At 50.1% G+C, this 22,770-nt stretch overlaps 1 protein-coding gene across 11 annotated transcripts in view; it reads left to right on the top strand.

Annotated features, from left to right (window-relative positions):
- The window catches only part of TRERF1 (transcriptional regulating factor 1), a 199,987-nt gene that overhangs the window by 149,115 nt on the left and 28,102 nt on the right, over positions 1 to 22,770 (top strand). For 6 of the 11 annotated variants that reach the window (XM_068558691.1, XM_068558689.1, XM_068558688.1 and 3 more), the window contains 8 exons: positions 10,512 to 12,176; positions 13,603 to 13,649; positions 14,544 to 14,694; positions 15,757 to 16,059; positions 19,534 to 19,918; positions 21,114 to 21,180; positions 22,225 to 22,364; positions 22,499 to 22,602. In XM_068558691.1, the coding sequence (XP_068414792.1) occupies positions 10,770 to 12,176; positions 13,603 to 13,649; positions 14,544 to 14,694; positions 15,757 to 16,059; positions 19,534 to 19,918; positions 21,114 to 21,180; positions 22,225 to 22,364; positions 22,499 to 22,602 (2,604 nt within the window). In that variant the 5' untranslated portion in view covers positions 10,512 to 10,769. The remainder of the gene's footprint in view (positions 1 to 10,511; positions 12,177 to 13,602; positions 13,650 to 14,543; positions 14,695 to 15,756; positions 16,060 to 19,533; positions 19,919 to 21,113; positions 21,181 to 22,224; positions 22,365 to 22,498; positions 22,603 to 22,770) is intronic. The other 5 variants (XM_068558694.1, XM_068558693.1, XM_068558698.1 and 2 more) reach the window with 3 other exon arrangements.

Raw genomic sequence — 22,770 nt, 5'->3', positions numbered from 1 at the left:
CCAATGACCAATGGGATATCTGTCTTGAGCGAGTCCAGACAGGCTTGGGGGCTTCCCAGGAGGGATATAAAGGATCACCAGAGGAGGGAGCAAACCCAGAAAAGGGCAAGACACCCTCTTGATTCCCTGAGGCTTCTCAGTAGCTGTTGGGTAGACGGAAGCCAAGCTCTGTGGTCCTCCCACCATCGCACACAGAACTTCAACAGCGGGAATCTCAGGTGAATGTTCACTTCCAACTTTTTTCTGTAATAATACTTGAATTCCCAGAAGCATCCGTAAATTAAAGCAGGCATTCTTCCTCAATCTTGGTGCTTGCTATCATTTGGAACAAGACCCTCCTGACAAAACTGGTCTCGACAGCTCCCATCAGCTTGTCTCCTGCAACATGTCTTCCCAATTCGATCCCTGGGTCTGTTCACCCTTTGCTTCCCCTCCCTCAGCGACTTCCCACGGGCCCTGGGAGCTCGCTCAGCGTGCCCCTCTCATCTGATTGAGAAGGCCGGCCTCCCTCACTTGGCACAAGGACAAAGGAGACATCGCCAGGGGCAGCCAAGTCACTGAGTCAAACCTCAGTCCAGGGGCTCCAGGGCGACGGGGGATGTGAGGGGAGCTGTGAGGTCCTCTGGCTCCCTCCAGCAAACGCTTGCTTAGCGTAGTGCCAGATGTGAGGCACAGGCTGGGTCCCAGAGATGAGCAAGAGGGGCCTCCAGCTGCCCTTGGCGAGTTCACCCCCGCTGGGAAGGTGGGGGCTGAGTGAGGATGATCCGCCAAAACCTGGTCCACAGGGGCCTGGAGGAGGGAGTGACTCAGGAAGTGCCGGTGGGAAGGCCTCCAGCCCCAGACGTCAGAGGTCCTCCTTTCTGGCTTATTTCTTGACTCCCAGAATTCCCCCCAAAGTCTTAGAACCCTGAGCCAGAAGGGCCATGGCATCGCCCCAGGATGGGGCCCTGTGTTGACAGGATGTCCAAGTGTGGCACTGACATCATAACCCGGGGTACCTCCCATCTGAACCGCAGACAGAAGGGCCAAGAGAGACTGACAGACACCCGAGCACGGAACCTTCATGCAGTTATTTCACACACAAGGGAGCATCACAGACTTTGTTACCCAGTGAACTGTGAGCTGCTTTCCAGAAAGAAGGGGCATTTGTTTTTTGTACAGTCTAATGTCTTCAAGGTCACAGACCAAAGCCAAGCCAGCTGCTGCATTTGGGAATTGATCCTCTAACCACACAGCCTACCTGGAATCCTGGGCAGCACTGGGGATGCAGTCCCAGGGCACAGTGCTGGCCGCCCCACTCCCGTCCCCTGCAGAGGAAGCCAGTCTGTGCTGCTGACCCACTGGAGGCCCTCCTGGCAGCTCGGCCCAGGGTGCTGGGTGTGGGGCTTGAGTGATAGGAGCAGAGCCCTCAGGTGCTTGACTTGCGTTTTCTTAGGTTTATAATTTGCCCTGATGCTGGGGCTGGAGCCAGTGAGGCCAGATCTACCCGCCAGCCACCCCCTTCCCCTCCGTCTTCACCCCACACTCCCTGGGGCTGTGTCAGAGGGAAGCCCCCCAATCTCCCAGCCCTGCCCTGCCCTACCCTGCCCAGGACAGCTGTAGGGAGGGTGATCCTTTCCTTGGTTCCAAGTGCTGATTCACAAGGCCTGAGCCTCAAGTCCTTGGGGGCAGGAGCGGAGGATCCTCCCTGCAACCCTGGCCCAAACCACTCCAGCTGGCCACCCCGCTGAGACCCTCCCTGAGTCCCCAGCAGCAAGGATTTGCCCACGGTGCCTCCTGAGTGGTGTGACCTCACCCCCCTGCCAGGCCTTCTTCCGCCTCCTCCTTGTGAAATTTCATGGATCTTTAGGAAGCCTGGCACCTGCCCCCCAAGACTGTAGGCCTCAAGACACACGTTTGTGGGTCTTCATCTCCCCTAGCAGAGTCCTGGCACAGTAGGTCCTCCTTGTGAGTTTGCAGGAAAGAATATAGAGGATAAGGTCGGGTACAGTTGCCAGTCTCTGGGCTTTGAGGCCAGACGTCATGACCTAGTCAGATCTCCTGGCACAAAGTAGGTCTTCAGGATACGGTCACATTGCTCCTGAAATTCTCCTGGCAGCAACTCCGTAGGAGAAACTTGTGATTATGAAGTAGTCAGCATTCGGGTCACCCAGGGACTCACGTGTGACTTCTTCAGGTGTCTCCATTGTCCTCCCTTCTTTCTGCAGACCTCTTGTCAGCCTCTGGCTACTCCCATATTCTTAATCTCCCCACCCAGGCCTAGCCATTTGTCAGGGCGGGTGCTTTGAAAAACTGTATCCGGGAATATATCAATAGGGCCCACTCAGACCATTCCTCCAGGAAGCCACCCTAGACTCCTGAGTCCCCTACTCTTCCCCCTGTGTCCTCAGCATCATTCACACTGCTCCATGCCAGCTAGGGCGGGAGGGAAGCGGTGTGTGGCAGTCACGGGGGGAAGACGATGTTAATTAATTCCCTGGTAGAGAACTACTGCTGGCCCAGAGGAGAGAGCGCTGTCACTGAGGATCCGCACACCAGAAAGTGAAATAGCTCCCATCTCCCTGTCCTGGTGGAGAGCTGTCCCCAGGAAGCAAGGTCCAAACTCTCCATTTGTGAGGCAGGCTTCTTCCTGGTTCCTGGGGCTCGGAGGAAGCAATTGATGCTACAGGGTGCTACTGAAAGATGGAGAAATAAATAAATGTCTCTTGGTGTCCAAAGGAAGCCTTGGGAATCCACCCGGGGCTGAGAGTCAGCGTGAGACCCGGGGCAGGGAGCAGTGGGGCGGGAAGGAACAAGGATGCGCCAGTCACTCTACGTGGAGGAAGATTTCGGCGCTAATCGCCGGCATTGGCAGAACTGGTCCACAGTAATTGGGTTACTGGATTATGGAACACCCACTGGCTTTATTTAGAAGACTAATCAGAGAACATTTAGAACAACAACGTTGCTATAAAGGAGACCATGAATCATGAACCCATGTCTTGGAGAACTGCCCTTGGCTTTAGCCTCTTTTGGGGAGCAGAATCCCAGGAGACTCCAAGTTAAACTCCTTTGACAGACCTGAGAGGAAGTCTTGACGAAAACCGAAGCCAAGTCACTTGGGGAATTGTGTATATAGTCTCTGAAGGACGGCCCAGTGTCAGAAAAAGGAAAATCTTTTTGGTTTTTCTTCCCCAAACAAGAAGTGGTGGTCTGGCGGGAGCAGGGTGTTAACCCTTCTGAATTATAAGCAAACAAGTCTTGCCGAGCCGTTGGCCAAAGTCAACTTCCTCTCTTCCCCCCACCCGTCTCTCTCTCTGGTTCAAAGGATGGTCCTTTTGGACAGATATCTTCCTTGCAGACTGTGCCCCGTCTCCTGGTGCCCCTGGGGGTGCGGGGGGAGGGGAGAGGAACTTTGATGCACTAGAACAGGGGTCAACATACTATGGCTGGGACCAAATCCAGCCCCCGACTGTCCTTGTACAGCCTGTGAGCCCAGAAGGGTTTTTTACATCTTTAAATGGTTGAAGAAAAATCAAACAAAGAACACTATTTCTTGACATGTGAAAATTATATAAAATTCAAATTTCAGTGTCCATAAATAAAGTTCTATTAGGACACGACCACACCCATTCATTTATATACTGTTTATGGCTGCTTTCACTCTGCAACTGCAGAGTTATGACAGACATCGTATGGCCCGCAAAGCTGAAAATATTTACTAGCTAGCCCGCAAAGCTGAAAATATTTACTAGCTGGCCCTGTACAGAAAAGCCCTTTGCTAAAACATCTTTGTAGAGCCTTATTATTATGTACAGCATTCCATGAACCTGGCACTGTAGGGCCCTGTGAAAATAGTAAATTCTGGCCCTTGGTCCATGTCAGAAGCATGGAAATCTAGGGGTGAAGTGCTTTGGGTCTCATTTGTCTGGCTTGGCATTTCAGCTCAATGAGTGTTTATTGAGCATCTGCTGTGTCTCAATCACTGGGGACCCAAGATGGGTAGGATGCTGTCCCTGCCTTGGAATGACTGGACAGACAGTGGGGAGATGGGCTCTGAAGCAGGTCGTTTGACTCTAATGCTTCAGGGGGATCAGAGAGAGCATCTCAGATTCTGAGCAGACAATTTTTTTGTCGAACTGAATCCAGAATCCTGGAGTCTTGCTCTAATAAGGAAGGACTTGACCAAAGAAATGTGAAAGCAGTAGTTCTGTTAAGTTGTTCATGAATGAAAAAGCTCCTGGTGCCATTTACCCAATGGGAAGTGTTGTACATAATGAGCAAAGCAGTTACCTTATTAGAAAAATAACAAAGACATGAATCTTGAGTTGGTATTATAACAGTCCTGTGGGGTTGACTAATCCACCAAGAAGAACAGTTTCCAGGTTTTAAATGATATGTTTAAAACAGCCTTTTGACAAGATGCTGAACTGTGTGCTACTGCCTGTGTAAAGGGGGTAGGGGTGGGGGTATGTACAAGCATTCTTGTATGAGCATAAAATATCTTTAGAATATACAGGAACCTGAGCGACTGTCCCAGGAGGGGGGCTGGGTATCTGGGGACAAGGCTGAGAGGAAGACTTTGGGCAGATACCCGTTTTAAAATTTTTGCTCTAACTTTTCACTTTATTTTCAAGTATTTATTTAGGATGATTTTCAGTCTTTTGTATGCTCTTTTATACCTTTTGAATTTTGAACCATGTGAATATAGTACCTATTCAAAAAATACATAAATTTAATGTAAAATAAGTAGCACATGGTCTTGCTATTACCTTCATACATCTTCCTAGGGAGGTCGTTTTCCCTCTCTTTCATTCAGTATATGATTCTTTTTTTTTTTTTTTTAATAAATCTTTATTGGAGTATAATTGCTTCACAATACTGTGTTAGTTTCTGTTGTACAACAAAGTGAATCAGCCATATGCATACATATATCCCCATATCCCCTCCCTGTTGAGCCTCCCTCCCACCCTCCCTATCCCACCCCTCTAGGTGGTCACAAAGCACCGAGCTGATCTCCCTGTGCTGTGCTGCTGCTTCCCACTAGCTGTTTTACATTCGGTAGTGTATATATATTGATGCTACTCTCACTTTGTCCCGGCGTCCCACTCCCCCGCTGTGTCCTCAAGTCCGTTCTCTGTGGCAGGGCAGGAGTATATGACTCTTGATTGCCTACTACTGTGAGTCAGGTACTGTTCTAGGTCCAGCAGTTACAGCTCTGGGCCTCAGCTTGTTCCTCTGAATGTGGGGAGTTGACCTCTAAGGCAGCCTTCAACTTGAGAGGGCATCAAACTCAACAGGAGGGCTCATTAAAACACAGACTGCGGGACTTCCCTGGCGGTCCAGTGGTTGAGACTTCGCCTTCCAATGCAGGGGGTGCGGGTTCGATCCCTGGTCGGGGAGCTAAGATCCCACATGCCTCGTGGCCAAAAAAACCAAAACATAAAACAGAAGCAGTATTGTAACAAATTCAATAAAGACTTTAAAAATGGTTCACATCAAAATAATCTTTAAAAAAAAAAAAAAACACAGACTGCTGGTCCCCACCCCCAAGATTCAGTGGGTTTGGGTGAGGCTCAAGAATCAGCATTTACAACAAGTTCCCAGGTGATGTTATATGCTGCTGGCCTGGGAACCACACTTTGGGAGCCCCCCTCTGACTTCCTAGGGTTCCCTACTTTCTAGGGTTCTTCATAAATAAACTACATTCCCAGTTCTGAAAATATGAACAAATAAAGAATAGATTCCTGTAGCTCAGAACACAAAGTAATCCCTCTCACCCTGCAGTTTGGGAACACAACAAAGCAGACAGGTCAACAGAAGTAAAGTTATCTAGCTTCCATTCCCCCCACAGGGGCATGATGGAGGAACACAGAATCAGATCATGGTCAGAGTTTGATGAGTTTCAACAAGTAGTTCTTCCTGGGGGAAGTGACTTGGTGCAAAGCTTTCGAGGAAGGTTAAGTGGCGAGGTTTAAGCCAGGCGGCCTGGCCTAATACCCACAGGATAACACTGTTGGACATCATTTTAAGGCCTCACAATTTATCCCTGACCATACAAATTCAGCCTGATCATCAGTGAGTTCCTGACAAGGACATGGTCCCCAGCATGGACCCCTGCACCTGACTCCATGCCTTAGTGCATGCTGTTCCCTCAGCTGAAATACCCTTCCTGGTCCCCTCACCTCTGTAAACCCTATTTGTCCATCAGGACCCAGGTAAAATCAAGCTATTCTTCATGAGAATTTAATATCTGCTCAACCTACGCTTAATATCTTTTTCTGTATATCAATTCATTGGGACACTTGATCATTATTATATGTTTCATTTATTGATTCATTCATTCAACAATATTACCACTCCATCAACAAATTCTTATCAAAGGGCCTACCATATACTGGGAATTATGGTAGATTTGGAGAATAGAATCATAGGTCAAAACAGACTTGGTCCCTGCCCTAGTAAAAGAAAGATCCATTTATCAAATAATTGCACTGGTGGAAGTACAATTACAGGCTGAGAAGAGTGGTCTGAAGGAAAGAAATATGGTTTTATGAGAACATAAAAGAAATGACCCTGATGTAGCCTTAGGAGTGGGTGTCAGGATAGACTTTCCAAGAAAGTATAGTTTGGGCTGAGAGCTGAAGTTTGCCCAGGACTTGGCTGGATGAGGAGTTGGAGTGGGGAAGGGGAACGCTCTCCAAATTGGGGGACCGGCATGTGCAAAGGTCCTGTCGTGGGAGGCAGCTTGGCAGGTTCAAGGAACTGAGAGACCACAGTGGCTGGGGGTGGGGATGGGGAGGTGTTGGAGAGCAAGGAGAAGAGGGGCACATAGTGAGGCTGGGAACAAACCCCGCGGAGCCCTGTCGGCCTTGTTAATGGTTTTGGTCTTTAAGATTGCTAAGATGCCATGAAAGGGTTTTAAACAGTGGGTTGATGGGGGCAGAGTTATGTTTGGAAAAGTTTATTCTGCTGCTGCTGTCTGGAGAATGAACAAGACTGAAATCAGGGAGACCAATCAGAAGAGTGCAGAAGGTAGATACGGTGTCTTGGACTAGGGTGATAGTAGTGGAACCAGAGAAAAATGGGTGGAGTTAAGAAAACGTTAGGAAGTAAATTGCTGGGTTGTGGTGGTTGGTTAAGAGAGAGGGAAGAATCGAGGGCGAGACTATGGCGGAGCATCCACTTAGGGGATGTGATAATGAGTTTGCTTTGAACCTGAAAGTGGAGCTGTGGAGTAGGCAGCTGATCAGGAGCTCAGGCCCTCTGAGCTGGGAGTGGTCACTGGGAGTCCTCAAGGCTCCCCACATCACTTCACCTTCAGGATCTGCTCCAGCCATCTTTGGCCAACCTTTGTCCCCAGCCATCTTTGGCCAACCTTTGTCCCGTCCCACTGCTTCCCTTGTTCCAGCATTCATTCCACCAAGCCAAACCCCCCCACCCTGAATTTGTCCATTTCCTTCTCTTGTCATTCCAAAAGGGACGGAGACCAACTCAGGCTTGCTCCCAGTTGGAGGGGGCCTACTGCAGGGGTCTTCAAACTTTCTGCTTAAAATCCCCCATAAAAGGATTTTGTAAAACCATTTACCCTCTCACGCATTTTTAAGTTTACATCTACGTTTTTTATCATACGTCTGCCAAAGATGCAATTTCCAGTACATTGTAAACATTGATATTTTTAAGTAAAACGATTACATCACTGTTTTAAATGTATCCAGTGGAATCTAAACACCATAGGAATTTGACACCCACCATCGTCCATTTTAAAAACGCATGAGCACACGCTTCGTTAATAGTCAGTGTTCCTTTTTCTCCTTGAAATTTTACTTCTGTTTCACTTCCCCTGTGGAATTTTACCCTAATGTAATATATGTAATATGTTTTTGTGCTTAAAGCTCTGTCGTTTGTTTCCCTGTCACATTTCTCTGTAACAATTTCATATGAAGTTAAAACTTTTTAAATTTCCTGAAATCAGAAAGTTCTAAATACTAAAATTTTCTTCGTGTTTGATATATAATTATGATTATTAATAGTATGCAGGCAATCAAAACAACATAAAATATATTCTAATTTGGATAAATAATTAATAAACATAAAAACTAAAATTACGTTGAAAATGTACATTAGGTGGTGATGCTGGCGACTTTTCAAAGTAATTTTTTTTCATGTAAATACATTGTTCTTTTGTTTGCTTTTTGGAGTTTTTTTGGGTTGTTTGTTTGTTTGAAGTATAGTTGATTTACAGTGTTTTGCCAATCTCTGCTGTACAGCAGAGTGACTCAGTTTTACACACATAGACATTCTTTTTAAAATATTCTTTTCCATTATGGTTTATCCCAGGAGATTGGATATAGTTCCCTGGGCTATACAGTAGGACCTTGCTGTTTATCCACTCTCAATGTAATAGTTTGCATCTACCAACCCCAAATTCCCAGTCCATCCCTCTCTCTCCCCGCCTCCCCCCTTGGCAACCACAAGTCTGATCTCTATGTCTGTGAGTCCGTTTCTGTTTTGTAGATAGGTTCATTTGTGCCATATTTTAGATTCCACATATAAGGGATATCATATGGTGTTTGTCTTTCTCTTTCTGACTTCCTTCACTAAGTATGATAATCCCTAGTTGTATCCGTGTTGCTGCAAATGGCATTATGTTGTGCTTTTTTATGGCTGAGTAATATTCCATTGTATATATGTACCACATCTTCTTTATCCATTCATCTGTTGATGGGCATTTAGGCTGTTTCCATGTTTTGGCTAAGTAATTTTTTTATTGACGTATAACATACATGCATGTATGTGACGAGGTCTGAGTGTACAGCTCAGGTTATTACAGAGGGAGCACACCCGTGCAGTTATCACCCAGGTCCAGAGATAGAATCTTGCTGGTGCCAGGTTATCTCTTCTGTTTTTTTATTTATCCATGGAAGAATACTATTTGTTGCATGAGATATGAGACAAGGATCAGTGTCGATTGTATTTCCATTTTTCATTTATATAGATGTAAACAGTGAAAAGCCCTCATTCACATAAACTAATAGATAAAAATACAAGTTTTATTAAAGCAGGGTCTACTCAGTTCTTGATCTGCTTCTGAGTTATGTACCAGAAATCACATAGTGATATATCACTAACAATTATATTTTAATTACTTCTATTAGGCCTTCCTAATGAAAAAAAGAATTGGAAACCACCCAGCTTGCAAAGAAGATTTACTACTTATTTATTAGTGTTGCTCACTTTCAATGTTCTGTGCCCTCTCGTGTGGCGGCTGGGGGAGTTATCCCTGGGGCATAAGCCCAGTTAAGATTTGGGATGGGATGAGTAAGAAGTTTGTCTTTCTTTTGTAAAGGAGGAGGGCTGTTGTGAAAGAGCAGGTGTAGCACCTCTGTCACTGGTTAGCAGACATCTGGTCCTGTCCAAAACCATTTGGCATGGGCCAAATATGCTTTATGGACATTTTGGATAAGACCAAATTTCAGGGACCTCTTGACGTGGACCAAATATCTTATGGACCCAATGTCTTATGGATGTTTTGGACAGGACCAAATGTCCTGCAATTCTGTCACCCATCAGTTCTAGAAAAGGGTTTTTATGGAAGTTGAGGATCTGGAAATTGATTCTCTTAAAGCTTTGAATGTGTGTGTATAGTGCTTGGAAAGTCTTCGTGTACTCCCTGGGGTTGACGTACCCCAGTTTGAAGTTCACAGAGGAACCTGTATGGCTTCAAATCAGACTAGACCAGTCACTCAAAATTTCCTAGTTCATGTTTCTAAGAGAGGGAATCTGATTGGCTCAGCCTATTATTTTGAGTCAGGCCACATCATACGCTTCCGACCAGCTGGTCAGCACTGTGCACAGATGTTTCCCTGAGCAGGGACCCCAAGGAAGCAGGTAGCTGTGTACTGACACGTGTACTGCTTTTCCTTGAAACTGTTTCCGGTTCTGCTCTTCTGCTAGAAATACACTCTCCAGACTATGAGTTCCTTATCTGTTATTTTTTACCATTTTATTACATGCGTCTCTTTCCTCCTTGTACTGTAGTTATTCATGTGGCCAATTGCCTTTTCTAACCGTAAGCTCCTTGAGAGATGGCCCATGTCTTAATGATTTCCTAGCGTTGTGCCTTACACTTGGTAGATGTCTATGTCTAATAAGAATTTTTTGACCAGATGAATTGATTAATGAATGTCTTAAACTTCTTTATATCCCCTACAGGACCTAGAATAGTGCTGGGCTTTCAGTAGCAGGGTTCCAGGAGAATGGATGAACTAATCAGTGAGCAAAACAATGAATTAACGTATCAATGAACTAATGAGCCGTTGAGCAATGGCTTGAAAGTAAGAGAGTTCATATCTCACATGGGGGTCAGGATCTGCAGAATCAGTGTAAAAGAGTGACATGTATGAAACTGGCTATTTCTAATCCAGGCTCCTGTTTTGTGTTTATTTCCATAATGGGTTGTGGTAGATACAGTTGCTCATTGCAAAACATCCAAGTAAATCCTTTCCTGTCCTTTGCATCTCGTCTTGCAGGTGTGAGCAGTATCTCTTCACCACGGTGGTGTTTGGTCCGTACCTCAGCCCGGGTGAGGATGTAAAACCCCCCGCCCTGCACATGCGTGGTAGAGGCCAACAGGAACACCTGGCTCCAGCCACAGTCATGGACATGTCAGCCGTGGAGTAGTGTGGACGCTTTCTCTCTGCTTCTCAGGGTTTCAGTCCTTTCGGGTTTGTGTCACTGATCTTTTTTTATGGTTTTGTGGCTGGACGTTCACGATCGAAGCAGGCACCATGGGGGATCAGCAACTGTACAAGACCAATCACGTGGCCCACGGTGGTGAGAACGTTTTCTACCAACAGCCACCACTTGGCGTCCACGGTGGGCTGAACCACAACTATGGGAATACAGTCCCTGGGGCTGGAATGGATGCCCCTCAGGCATCACCCATCTCCCCCCACTTCCCTCAAGACACTCGGGATGGTCTGGGCTTGCCTGTTGGCTCCAAAACGCTTGGCCAAGTGGACTCCTCAAGGCAGGGAGGGTGGGCAGGCCATGCAGGGCCTGGAAACCATGTCCAGCTACGTGGCAACCTGACCAACTCGAACATGATGTGGGGGTCTCCAGCCCAGGCGGAGCCCACCGATGGCTACCAGTACACCTACTCCCAGGCCAGCGAGATCCGGACCCAGAAGCTCACCAGCGGTGTCCTGCACAAGCTAGACTCTTTCACCCAGGTGTTTGCCAACCAAAACCTGCGAATTCAGGTCAACAACATGGCCCAGGTGCTGCACACCCAGTCAGCGGTGATGGACGGAGCCCCTGAAAGCGCCCTCCGCCAGTTGCTGTCCCAGAAGCCCATGGAGACCCCAGCACCGGCTCTCCCTTCCCACTACCAGCAGGTGCCCCAGCAGCCTCACCCGGGTTTCACTGGCGGGCTGTCCAAACCCGCTCTTCAGGTTGGGCCACACCCAAGCCAAGGGCACCCGTATTATGACTACCAGCAGCCACTGGCCCAGATGCCAGTGCAGGGAGGACAGTCACTGCAGGCCCCCCAGATGCTGTCCCAGCACATGCAGCAGCTGCAGCAGCACCAGTATTACCCGCAGCAGCAACAGCAGCCAGCCGGGCAGCCGCGGATGTCAGTGCAAGAAATGCAGCCGCAGCAGCAGCAGCAGATTCGCCCAGCGCAGCCCCAGCAGCTGCAGCAGCGGCAGGGTTCGATGCAGATACCTCAGTATTACCAGTCCTCACCCATGATGCAGCATTTGCCAGAGTCGCGGCAGCCACAGATGCACCTGCAGCCCCCTTCTTATCACAGGGACCCCCACCAGTACACCCCGGAGCAGGCGCACGCTGTCCAGCTGATTCAGCTGGGCTCCGTGCCCCAGTACTACTACCAGGAGCCCCAGCAGCCCTACGGCCACCCCATGTACCAGCAGAGCCACCTGTCCCAGCACCAGCAGCCTGAGGACGGTCAGCCCAAGACTTACCCAAGCGACAGGCAGGCCCAGGCCATGCTGAGCTCCCACGGGGACCTGGGGCCTCCAGATACAGGAATGGGTGACCCGGCAAGCTCGGACCTGAACAGGGTCGGCAGTGCGCTCCCCCACCGGCCGCTCCTGTCCCCCAGTGGCATCCACCTCAACAACATGGGGCCTCAGCACCAGCAGCCGTCTCCCAGTGCCGTGTGGCCCCAGGTATTCTCACAGTGGCTGTTTCTCCTGGTGTCTCAGTGTGCCCATGGGCCAGCCAGGGCTGAGTCTATGCAGTGCCCAGTCCGCTCTCCAAACCCCTCCAACACTTCTGTTCTTTATTTATTCCACAAACGTTAACCAGATGCAGTGGAATACAAAAGCAATTTTGACTCAGTCCTTTGCCCATAGAGCTTACAGTCTCACTAAGGAGATGGCCAATACACCATATCAGGTCCTGAATGATGCATGTAACGGTCAAGGCCTGATCAGGTGCCCAGGGACCACCACCGTGTCTGGTGCCCCTTAAGTCTGTATCCTTAGGGAATTTCCTATGAAATCGTTCCCCCTTTGGGAGGGAGACCACATTATGATAGCATTTCTCAAGTTCTAATGCCCAGAATAGGAGTTCCATAGAATGTTGAATGGATATTGCTGGGAGGAGGGGAATGGGTTCTCTGGATAAACGAATTCGGGGTTTCTTAAAGTGAAACAGGTTGCAGTGCTGCTGGGCTTCTCAGAGCCTTTAATATGCTCATGTGCACTGCACATCTCCCCAAGGGGATACCTTGTGTAGTTGCAGAGGTGAAAACCTTAGCTGCCCACAGGATCCAGGCAGGTAAAGTCAATAAGCGAAACGGCCTGGGATGAGATAATAAGGACTGTGTGGGCTAGAGAGCAGATGTCCCATCTAATGACATTCTTAGGATTTTTTAAAACAGTCCAGCCAAGCAAACCATGTCTGCAGGCCAGATTCAGCCTGAGGGTGATGGTCATTAACCCTTGATTATTTCCAAAATGTATTTGATCACAAAACTGCCTACTGTGTCCTGGGCACCGTTCAGGCCTTGGCGTGTCCCAAGTGCTACACTCAAGTGACAACAGGGTCGGGGGAGGAGGGCACCTTGAATAGGATTGGGGTAGATGGAGAGAGGGCTCCGATGAAGGTTGAAGACCAGGCATGAAGTCCCCTTGACGCTGTTTTGTTTAGGACTCAGGCCTGTAGTAACTGAGAGACTTTGTGAATATAAGAATAAGATGACATGGCCAAAGCTGAGGTCTCCCAGCATGAGGCTGTGTCGTCCAGCCCTCCATTCGGGAATGGAGCCTGTCTGTGTACAGAGTTGGTGGAGAGGGAGAACAGGAAGGAAGGAGGTGGGGGATTGAGTCCCGGTGGGCTTGTGGCTGGCGGGGCTCCATGAGGGGGCGTGGCCCCAAGCCAGGGAACATCAGGGGAAAGAAGTCTGGAAGCCTCAGGTGTGGAAGGGCAAGGGCGTGCGTATCTGTGTGCCCGGTCAGCGTGAGGCAGAGAGCAGAAAGAATCCTAGAAGTGTGCAGGCCCTGGGGTTCCCACTGCTCAAGGACCCCTCCCATCAGAAACACATTTGTTTTTTTTCTTCTTTCTTCCGGTGTCCTGCATGGCTCAAAACAGATGCACCTACCTGATGGCAGAGCCCAGCCAGGGTCCCCTGACTCAAGGTAGGATGGATGCATGGAGGCTTGTTGGCATTTTGGGAGACTGGAAGGTTTCCCTGAATTGTCTCATGATTCATTTCCAAATTCAAAGTCAATTCCTCAAAGAAATTTATAAGAATAATAATAGCAGCTATTGTTTTTGAGTGCTTATTATTACTCTATATCATATGTAATAAAAGTAGCTCAGTGAGGGTTGGTGTGATTACCATGTGCCTAGCACATAGTAAGCACTCAACCACTGTTAACTATTATTATCATTATTATTTTACAAATGAGAAAACTGAGGCTCAGAGAGCTTAAGGTTGCACATCAAGAAAGTAGGGATGCTGGGATGGACTCCAAAGCCCATGTTCTGCCCTCTGTCCATTCAGTGAGTATTTATTTAGTACCTACTGTGTGCTAGGCATGGAACTAAGCTATGAGGATGCCCCAGTGAATAGTACAGTCTTGCTTCCTCCCCTCATGGGTTTGGTAAATAAAGACTTAGCCAGAACCTTACAAACTAAGACATGCAACCTGGTGGCTGAACCAGAAGACCGAGACCCATGTCTCTAAGGGAAGACTTCTGGAAGAGGAGAGCTGAAGCTGATTCTAGAAGGGTCATAAGCCAGAGGAGGGAAAAACCCCAGCATCTGAAGGCCTGGAATGAAGAAAGACGTTTGGTTCAACTCTTGCGTGATCTTGAGCACGCCCTTTCCTACTCTTGAGCCTCAGTTTTCCATCTGCAAATTGGGCTTAGTTCTCTGAAGGGAATTGGGGTGATACAAGTAGGGCCATGGCCATGGGAGCTCTGGATGAATGAAATGGGTTCATTGTGGGGTGTGAGGTCTTGTGATGAGTCACTGTTTCCCTTCATCAACGTGTGTGTCCTCTCCACTTGGTCCTACCCTTGAGCAGTGGCCAACCAAAAGGAGTGTTTGGGGAGCAGTTTGATGCCAAGAACAAGCTGACATGCTCCATCTGCCTGAAGGAGTTCAAGAGCCTGCCTGCCCTGAACGGCCACATGCGATCCCACGGGGGGATGAGGGCCTCCCCCAGCCTCAAACAGGTGAGCAGGAGTCAGCCCCCGGTCCTTCCCAGGCCATGTGCTGCTTGCTTTGCTTTGCTGCCATCAGAGAGTGATGTGAGCCCCACTCGGGGAACCTGAGGAGGCATAGTCGTTCCCTAACGGAAGTACTCAAGTTTTGACGCTGGGAGCCAGCCAGGTCACACAGTCTCTGCTTCCACTGGCTTCATGAACAAGAGTCCAGAACTGAGGTGGTAGAAATCCTTTTAGGGGATCCCATCCTCTCCAGCTCCTGGAGAAGACAGCAAAGAAAACATGTAGATGCAATATTGTTTTTAACTTCTGCTGCTTGAAGTACTCAAGACCAGGGTCCCTTGGGCCTTCCAGATCCATAGTCAATGGCCAGGGAAAGCTAGTGTGACCATCGGGCTCCCAGCCAGCATTTTCTGTTCACCAGGGCACTAGTGGTAGACTCTAGCGTCCGAAGACCTTTAAATGCCCTTAGGATTATCCAGGTAGGATACCCTCGTGGTGAACTACCCATGCAGTTCTAGAGTTAGATTAAAATTCAAAGAACTTTCTCAATTCTTTGAATGCTGTTAATCTTAATTTAAATCTATGGGATTAACTCTCCGTTCACCAAAAACTTTGATGTGACCCAGGTCACTCCGTCTCCCAACCATGCCAGTTAAAAGAGCTTTTCCTCCATTTGACAGATGAGTAAACTGAGGCCCATAGAATTGAAAGGTCCTGCACAAGAGCTTATGTGGTTTTTTTTTTTTTTTGGTCTGATTATAAGTCCATGTCCTTTTCTTTAAAAGCAATGACAGCCACACAAAAATTTTTCTTCACTATTTGCTTTAATATACAAGTGATACACGGTCAAGATTTTTTAATGTAGAAAAAAATCAAGTGCCTTGTCCATTGCCGACGGGCATCACTGGAGCCGAGGGACTCAGGCTGGCAGGAAGGAAACCACCCTGCAGCGGTTCTCTGTCACCCACGCATGATGTCCAGGAACATTTCAGGAAGAGCAAAGTGCATCCCCCCCCCCCCATGAGAGCTGCTCTCAGCCCAGGATCAAAGCCTTTATTGTCTGTGTAGGAGGAAGGAGAGAAGGCCCCGGCGCCTCCGCCTCAGCCGCCACTGCCGCCTCCGCCTCCGCCACCACCGCAGCTCCCACCCGAGGCGGAAAGCCTCACGCCTATGGTCATGCCCGTGTCTGTCCCTGTCAAGCTTCTCCCGCCCAAGCCCAGCTCTCAGGGCTTCGCCAACAGCGTCGCTGCCGCCCCCTCAGCCAGAGACAAGCCAGCCAGCTCGATGTCGGACGACGAGATGCCCGTGCTCGTGAGGATGACCCTCTCTCCCCCACACTCACCCCAAGGGGCTGCCCCCCACCCGCCTGCTGTGAGTTGCTGCTCTGCCCTGCCTGCCTGGGGTGGGGACATCCCTTCGCTTTCTTGGAGATGGGGACAGCTCTGCCAGGGCCACTGGCCTGAGCTCAGACGTGGCTTGGCCTCTCCGGGCTGAGCCCCCCGCGGCCACCTTGGGAATCCCATCCGTGTCCGCACTGCGTGCCACCCAGTAAATACCTGGCACTCTACCAGGCTAATGGTCTGGGTTAGATTCTGAGAGACCCAAAGATGTTCCTAGATTAAACAGAGGTGATAACTCAGCTGGTGATCACAGTTATTAAAATATGGAAGTACTGTCCCAGATAATAAATAGCTACTGCCCAGGGTCCTGGCCCCTCCCCCAGGATCTCCACACCTCCCCAAATCCAGCAACCAAAGAGGCAACCCCTGGCACAGCAGGTCCTCCAGGCAGTAGCGCTGGCATCCATTCTGATGGTCAGTCAGCCTTACCAGATGATTAATATTTTCAGTATCACCCCTGTGTAAATAAATACCCTCAGAGGACCGGATTCATTAAGATTCCCAAAGTAATTCCCCTGAGACACCTGCCCCCCAGTCTCAAGAAAGCAAAGAGATTTGTGTTTCTTATTCACTGTTCTTCTCTTTCTCAAGTTCCGAGTGCTTCACCCAAGCAGCTTAGCTTGGCTCTGGGACAGAGATCTCTCTCACTCTCCTTCCCTCTCTCTCCCTCGCTCTCTCTCTCTCTCTCTCTTTCTTTCTCTGTCCCTCTCTCTCTCTCTCTGTCCCTCTCTCTCTCTCTCTGTCTCTCTCTCTCCCTCTCCCCCTCTCTCCCTCCCTCCTCCCCTCCCCTGGGGAGTCTGTAACCCATGTGATTCACTACATCAGATTTGTCCCCTCCCCACAGAGTAGTGTGCTGAGTCACATTTGTCCTCACAGAATAGGTAGCTGCTGGGATTCCAGGAGGCACGAGTGGGGTTGGGCCAGAGTAGGGATAGGCAGGATAATTAAGAGAACTAGAAAAATCCAGAAAGAGCCTTTTTGATTTTCTATGTAATATCAGGGCTCAGAAGAGGAAAGACAGATGGAGAACCTCTGGAGGTGAGGATTCTCATCAGCTGGCAGGTCTTGGGGGCCAGCAACAGGCAGAGAGATGAAATGACACAGCCAAGCCCCCTCTTTGCCCAGGGACATTCCTCATTTGGCGGGAGGGATGCTGTTTCTACCCTTTGGAAACTCTCAGCCTGAAGCTGGAGAAAGTAAGGTTGTAGTCACACAGGGGTCAGAGCCCCAGGCAGCAGCCCCGCCCAAATTCAAGATAGAGCAAGGCAGCAATGCCCTGCGTGTGGCTGGTGGGGAATACACCTGGGGAGCTAAGGTCATTAGGGACTGGGAAGAGGCAAGGGAAGTTTGATGTGAGTTTGCTTAGAAGATCATCACCAGGGGAGTTCCAAGTAGGGTTCTGAAGGCAGAGGTGAACTTGGTTTTGTGGGAAGGGTGAGAGAGATACTGTGAGGAGATAAGCCAAAATGGAAGCATGTAGGTAGGACTTGAGTAAGTGTGAGCAAGGTCCTGACACTTAATATAAAGAAATCAAAATGTCCAAGTAGGAGCCCTGTGTTTTAATCCCCACTCTGCTCCTAGCCATCTGGGATGCAGACAGCCGAGACCCTTCCCCTCTCAGAACTTCAGTTTCTCCCTGATCTGGGGTTGGGGGGCAGGGGTGGTGTTGGCCTCCTCAGTGACTGTCACCTCTCTGGGGAGCTTTTAAAACCTCTCAGCACTTGGCCCTGTCTCCAGCTTGGCTGGAACTCTGTAAATGCTTCCTCCCAAGTGACATCCAGGTCTGATATCCCGGGGGCCTTCCCTGGCCCAGGGTCTCAGAGCCTTGCCTGGAGGATTGGAAAGTCCCAGTTTAGAGCTGTTGTAACAGAACCCAGAGGCTCAAATAGAGAACGCCCGAAAGGGACCTTTGGCCCTGTGGTCAGAGGTCTGGATTCCAGTGCAGGGTTGAAGTCACTCAGGGTCCTCAGGTGACCCCATCAGTTACCCAAGAACCGGGTGTGAAGTGTCAGGATTGCTCCCCAAGTTGGGGGGCACGTGCACCTTCTTCCCATTCCTCAGCCCCCTCTCTCCACCTCAGCCTCAGGTGGTGAGGAGCCCTCTGGTGGGGAAAGAAAGCAGGTTGGGGCTCTCTGACCTAAGGAGAGCCCCCTGGGGGCCTGGAGGACCCCGCTGCCCCTTCCCCTTTCCTCACCTTTCTGCTTCCCTAGACTCCCCTCCTGGGGGCCGGGACGGCACCCCAGAAGCCGATGAAGCTGAGGGAGAGACAGGAGGGGCAGCCTGAAGTGCTGAAGGCAGCAGAAGGGGCCCTGAGGGAGAGGAGCCCAGAGCTGAGGGGTGACTGGGGCAGGTCACATGGCCTGGAGGAGGCTGGTCACATGACCATGGCCAACCCTTCCCATCACCCCCTGCTGCCTCCTACTCAGGCGCCACCCTGGGCACAGGGATTGCCAGGGACCACAGCTGTGACAAGCACTGGCCTGCAGGGCCTGGGAGGGGACCACAGACTGCCCAGAACTTTTCTGCAGGTATCCTCACAGCCCCTCCCAACCGCACGGCTGCCTCTCCAGCCACACCCAGCTCTCGGTTTTTCTGGGCTGATGCTGGCACACAACCAAGTCTGTTTGTGTTTGGCTTTGGCATGCCCTGCTTATCTCTTTCCGTGCGTGTGTTTACTTATTAGTATATCTGTATCCGTGTGGCAGATCTTCCTTCCAGAAGATGCTTGGTTCTGCTGGAATAAAATAAACTAACACTGCTGACAGGAAACCAACCTATGAGAAGGGTTTGCCACAGATAAGCCACCAGTGCTGGGAGCAGTAATGAGGGGTGGTGAGGGGGGGCGGTTCACCAGATCCACTTCTAGGAGAGCACATGAGACGGGCCTCAAAGATCCGGGATGGCTCTCCTCAACCCTAAGGTTACCTTGAAGAAGAGCCCAGTGTGGGTCACTGGCCCTGGGAGCCTTGGCCAAGGCCTGACCCCCTCTTCCTGCCCCACAGCCTCTGCCCAGCTTCCCTGAATAGATTCTTCTGTCGCCTTCTCAGAACATGTGTTATCTGTCCCCGATGTCTGTCCCCGGGGAGCAGTGGAGAATTAAAGGGCCCACTCAGCTGGATTCCACTCACCAGATGGGAATGCAGTGATAAGCAATAAAGAATGTGAATTTATTCTTTCTTGCCCACCCACTATTCCTACCACCCCCATCCCTCTCCAGACATGAGGGATTTCCTCCAAAACCAAAGTTTTCTCCCTAATCAAGCCACCAGATCTCGCCTCGTCTGAGGTGGATGTGGCCGTTTCTGAAGGCGGAGGATGCTGGGGTCAGACAAGTGGAAGGGAGGAGGGGTCCCCGTTAGGACAGCAGTCCCCTTTCCCTCAACCTGTGGAAAGGGCCTGTGGGAAAAGCCCAAGTATTTGAATCGGATCATTCTTCCCGTTGTAGGAAATTCCCAAGACGCATCAGCCAGGCTTGGCCAAAGCCGAGGAAGCCCTCAAGACCGCGCCGGAGAAGAAGAAGTTCCGGCACCGGCCGGAGCCGCTCTTCATCCCGCCGCCGCCCTCCTACACCCCCAACCTCGCCGCCTCACACTCCGCCGCCACCCTGTACCAGAGCCAGCTGCGCTCCCCGCGCGTCCTGGGCGACCACCTGCTCCTCGACCCCTCCCACGAGCTGCCCCCCTACACGCCCCCGCCCATGCTCAGCCCGGTGCGCCAGGGTTCGGGGCTCTTCAGCAACGTGCTCATCTCCGGCCATGGCGCCGGTGCGCATCCGCAGCTGCCCCTCACGCCCCTGACGCCCACGCCTCGCGTGCTGCTCTGCCGCCCCAGTGAGTCGCCCCTGTCCCCGCCTCCGCAACCTCGGGGGGCGGCACCCCGACTGTGCTGGGTGCTGCCCCAGGAGGCCTCCCATTCTGTCGTCTCGTTTTCCACAGACCTTGGCGGTGGCTCGACTCTGTGTACCAGGCAGTGGGCTAGGTGCTAGAAATACTTAGAATACCTCTCCTCAGGGGAAACACAGTCTAGCCGCGGAGAGTAACGCGTAGAGCGATAATCAGAGTTTCTTTGGGATAAGGAAAAACAGTTGAAGTGTGCTGTGGATAACCGTGTAAGACACCCAAAATAAATGTACTAAGTAGATGTACAAATGGGATTATATGCAAGGCCACACCTTCACATTTTAGCATGCTGTGTAAAGATCAAGCAGGAGGGCTGCTCTGGTGGCGCAGTGCTTAAGAATCCGCCTGCCAATGCAGGGGACACGGGTTCGAGCCGAGGCCCGGGAAGATCCCACATTGCCGCGGAGCGCCTAAGCCCGTGCGCTACAACTACTGAGCCTGCGCTCTAGAGCCTGCAACCCACAACTGCTGAGCCCACGTGCCACAACTACTGAAGCCCGCGGGCCTAGAGCCCGTGCTCCGCAACAAGAGAAGCCACCGCCTGCGCACTTCATCGAAGAATGGCCCCCGCTCAGCGCAACTAGGAAAGCCCATGCACCGCAGGGAAGATCCAATGCAGCTAAAAATAAAAATAAATATATAATAAATTTATTTTAAAAAAAAAAAGTTCAAGCAGGAGAGGCCTGTAGCCAGGATCTCTTTCTGGAGCAAGAATAGTTTCATAGAAATGAGACAGGTTAACAGGGGAATTCCCTAGTGGCCCAGCGCTTAGGACTCCACACTTTCACTGCGGAGGGCCTGGGTTCAATCCCCGGTCGAGGAACTAGGCTCCCACGGGCCCTGAGCACACAGCCAAAAATTATTTTTAAATAATTTTTAAAATAAATAAATAAAAGCTTAGCAGACCAGAGTGGGGCAGCTGGCCACTCCTTACCCTGTGTGAGAAGTGGAGAAATGCTAAGCCACATTGCTCCACATTCCATCCAACTCCTCAGAGGCTGCTGGGGTAACTCCGGCATGGGTTGGGTAGGAGAGGGGCCCTGTCATGACTGTTTAGGTAACTGCTCATTTAGTTTCTTCAGTACCCTTCTCTGTTGACCAGTGACCCCTGGTTTTTGTGCTTCAGACAGCATCGATGGCAGCAACGTGACAGTCACCCCAGGGCCTGGAGAGCAGACCGTTGATGTCGAACCGTAAGGAAAAGCCAATTATTCTTTAGAACAGAAGGCTCAGCCTAGAAAAGAGATGGGGAGCTCTGAGAAGTGTAGCTAGTGCTTCTGGGATCAGAGTGGCCACTGGGCAAGAAGTTGTAGAAAATGTAGGATCGTGGTATTTCTCAAGTACTGTTGTTTCCCTGTAACTGCCAGTATTTCAAGGCTTTTTCTAAAGACTAAACACATTAAAAGCAAGGACCCTGTGTTTGGAGAACCAGGCATCCCCATCTGTGGCTCCATGAGCCAGCTTGGTTGGGGCCACATGCCTTCACATCCCCAGTGACATTGAGACATCTGTCTCAGGGTGCCTATCTCTCCACGAGGCTCCATCCAAATGCCCTTGATCCCCCAACCCCTCCCTAAGATTCTTGGCTGATCCTCCAAGTGGCCTTGTTGAGTACTTGAGTTGGGGGGTATAATGGAAGAGAAAGCTGGTTATTTTCATGGATAAGCACAGAAGAGGCCAGATGGTAGAGTGGTGAGTAGATTGAGTCAGGAATCGGGAAACCTGGTTCCAGCATCGTTTTGTTATTTGATCTTGATCAAGTTAACCTTTGTAAGCTTTAGTTAACTCATCTATTGAGTAGGAATAATTATCACTGCCTTGCTTACATCACAGGTCTTGGTGAGGTTCAGATGGGATCATTTATGTGAAAGTGGTCTGAAAGGGCTAAAAAATGGAATAAGCACTTTGCATTTGTCCCATTGGGTTAAGTGGTACCCTCGGCCGTGCTCTGGGCAGCTGTTCCCTTGCAATTAGGACCCTCCCTCTCCCAGTTATAGGGAGCTTTGAAGCCCCAGGCAGGCTTCTCCCTTGCTCCCCACAGCATCTCTCCCCAATCTTAAAGCTGTTCCTTATCCCAGTGGAAAGGCCATGCCTGGAATCTTCAGATCACACTGTGAGGAAATGCCCCTGCATTCTTCTTGCAGAAGGAACTGGTTTCCTTCTTTTTCAAGTCCCTGACAGTTGCCCTTGGTCTCAAATTGAAGACCACACTGTTGTTTTTCTTCTTGTGATTAAAGACGCATCAACATTGGCTTGAGATTCCAAGCGGAGATCCCAGAACTCCAGGATGTCTCTGCCCTGGCCCAGGACACACACAAGGCCACACTGGTATGGAAGCCCTGGCCAGAGCTGGAAAACCATGACTTCCAGCAAAGAGGTATTGGCAGCACGGGAAGAACTGGGCAGGAAGGGCTGGATTCTCTCCCGGGGGCCTCTGGCTCCAGGATCAGTTTGTCTTCCCGGTGACCCTGAGCTCTCTCTGATGCAGTGGCCTCTCTTTGTTCCCAACAGTGGAGAATCTCCTGAATTTGTGCTGTTCAAGTGCGTTGCCAGGTGGAGGGACCAATTCTGAATTTGCTTTGCACTCTCTCTTCGAGGCCAAAGGTGATGTGATGGTAAGGAGCTGTGAAAAGGAGGCTTCCCAGTTCATATGCTTCATGTCGGAATTCTGAAAAGTATTTTACCAAGTTTCTGTGTTTTTTCATGCCCCCCACAACCAACTCTTAAGATGATGACCAGTTGGTGTGCCTCCCATGTTCCTTATCTCAAAGAGTAGGCCAGGA

This window comes from Eschrichtius robustus, chromosome 12 (assembly GCF_028021215.1).
Source record: "Eschrichtius robustus isolate mEscRob2 chromosome 12, mEscRob2.pri, whole genome shotgun sequence".
Lineage (NCBI taxonomy): Eukaryota > Metazoa > Chordata > Mammalia > Artiodactyla > Eschrichtiidae > Eschrichtius > Eschrichtius robustus.
This window is presented reverse-complemented; position numbering and strand designations above follow the sequence as displayed.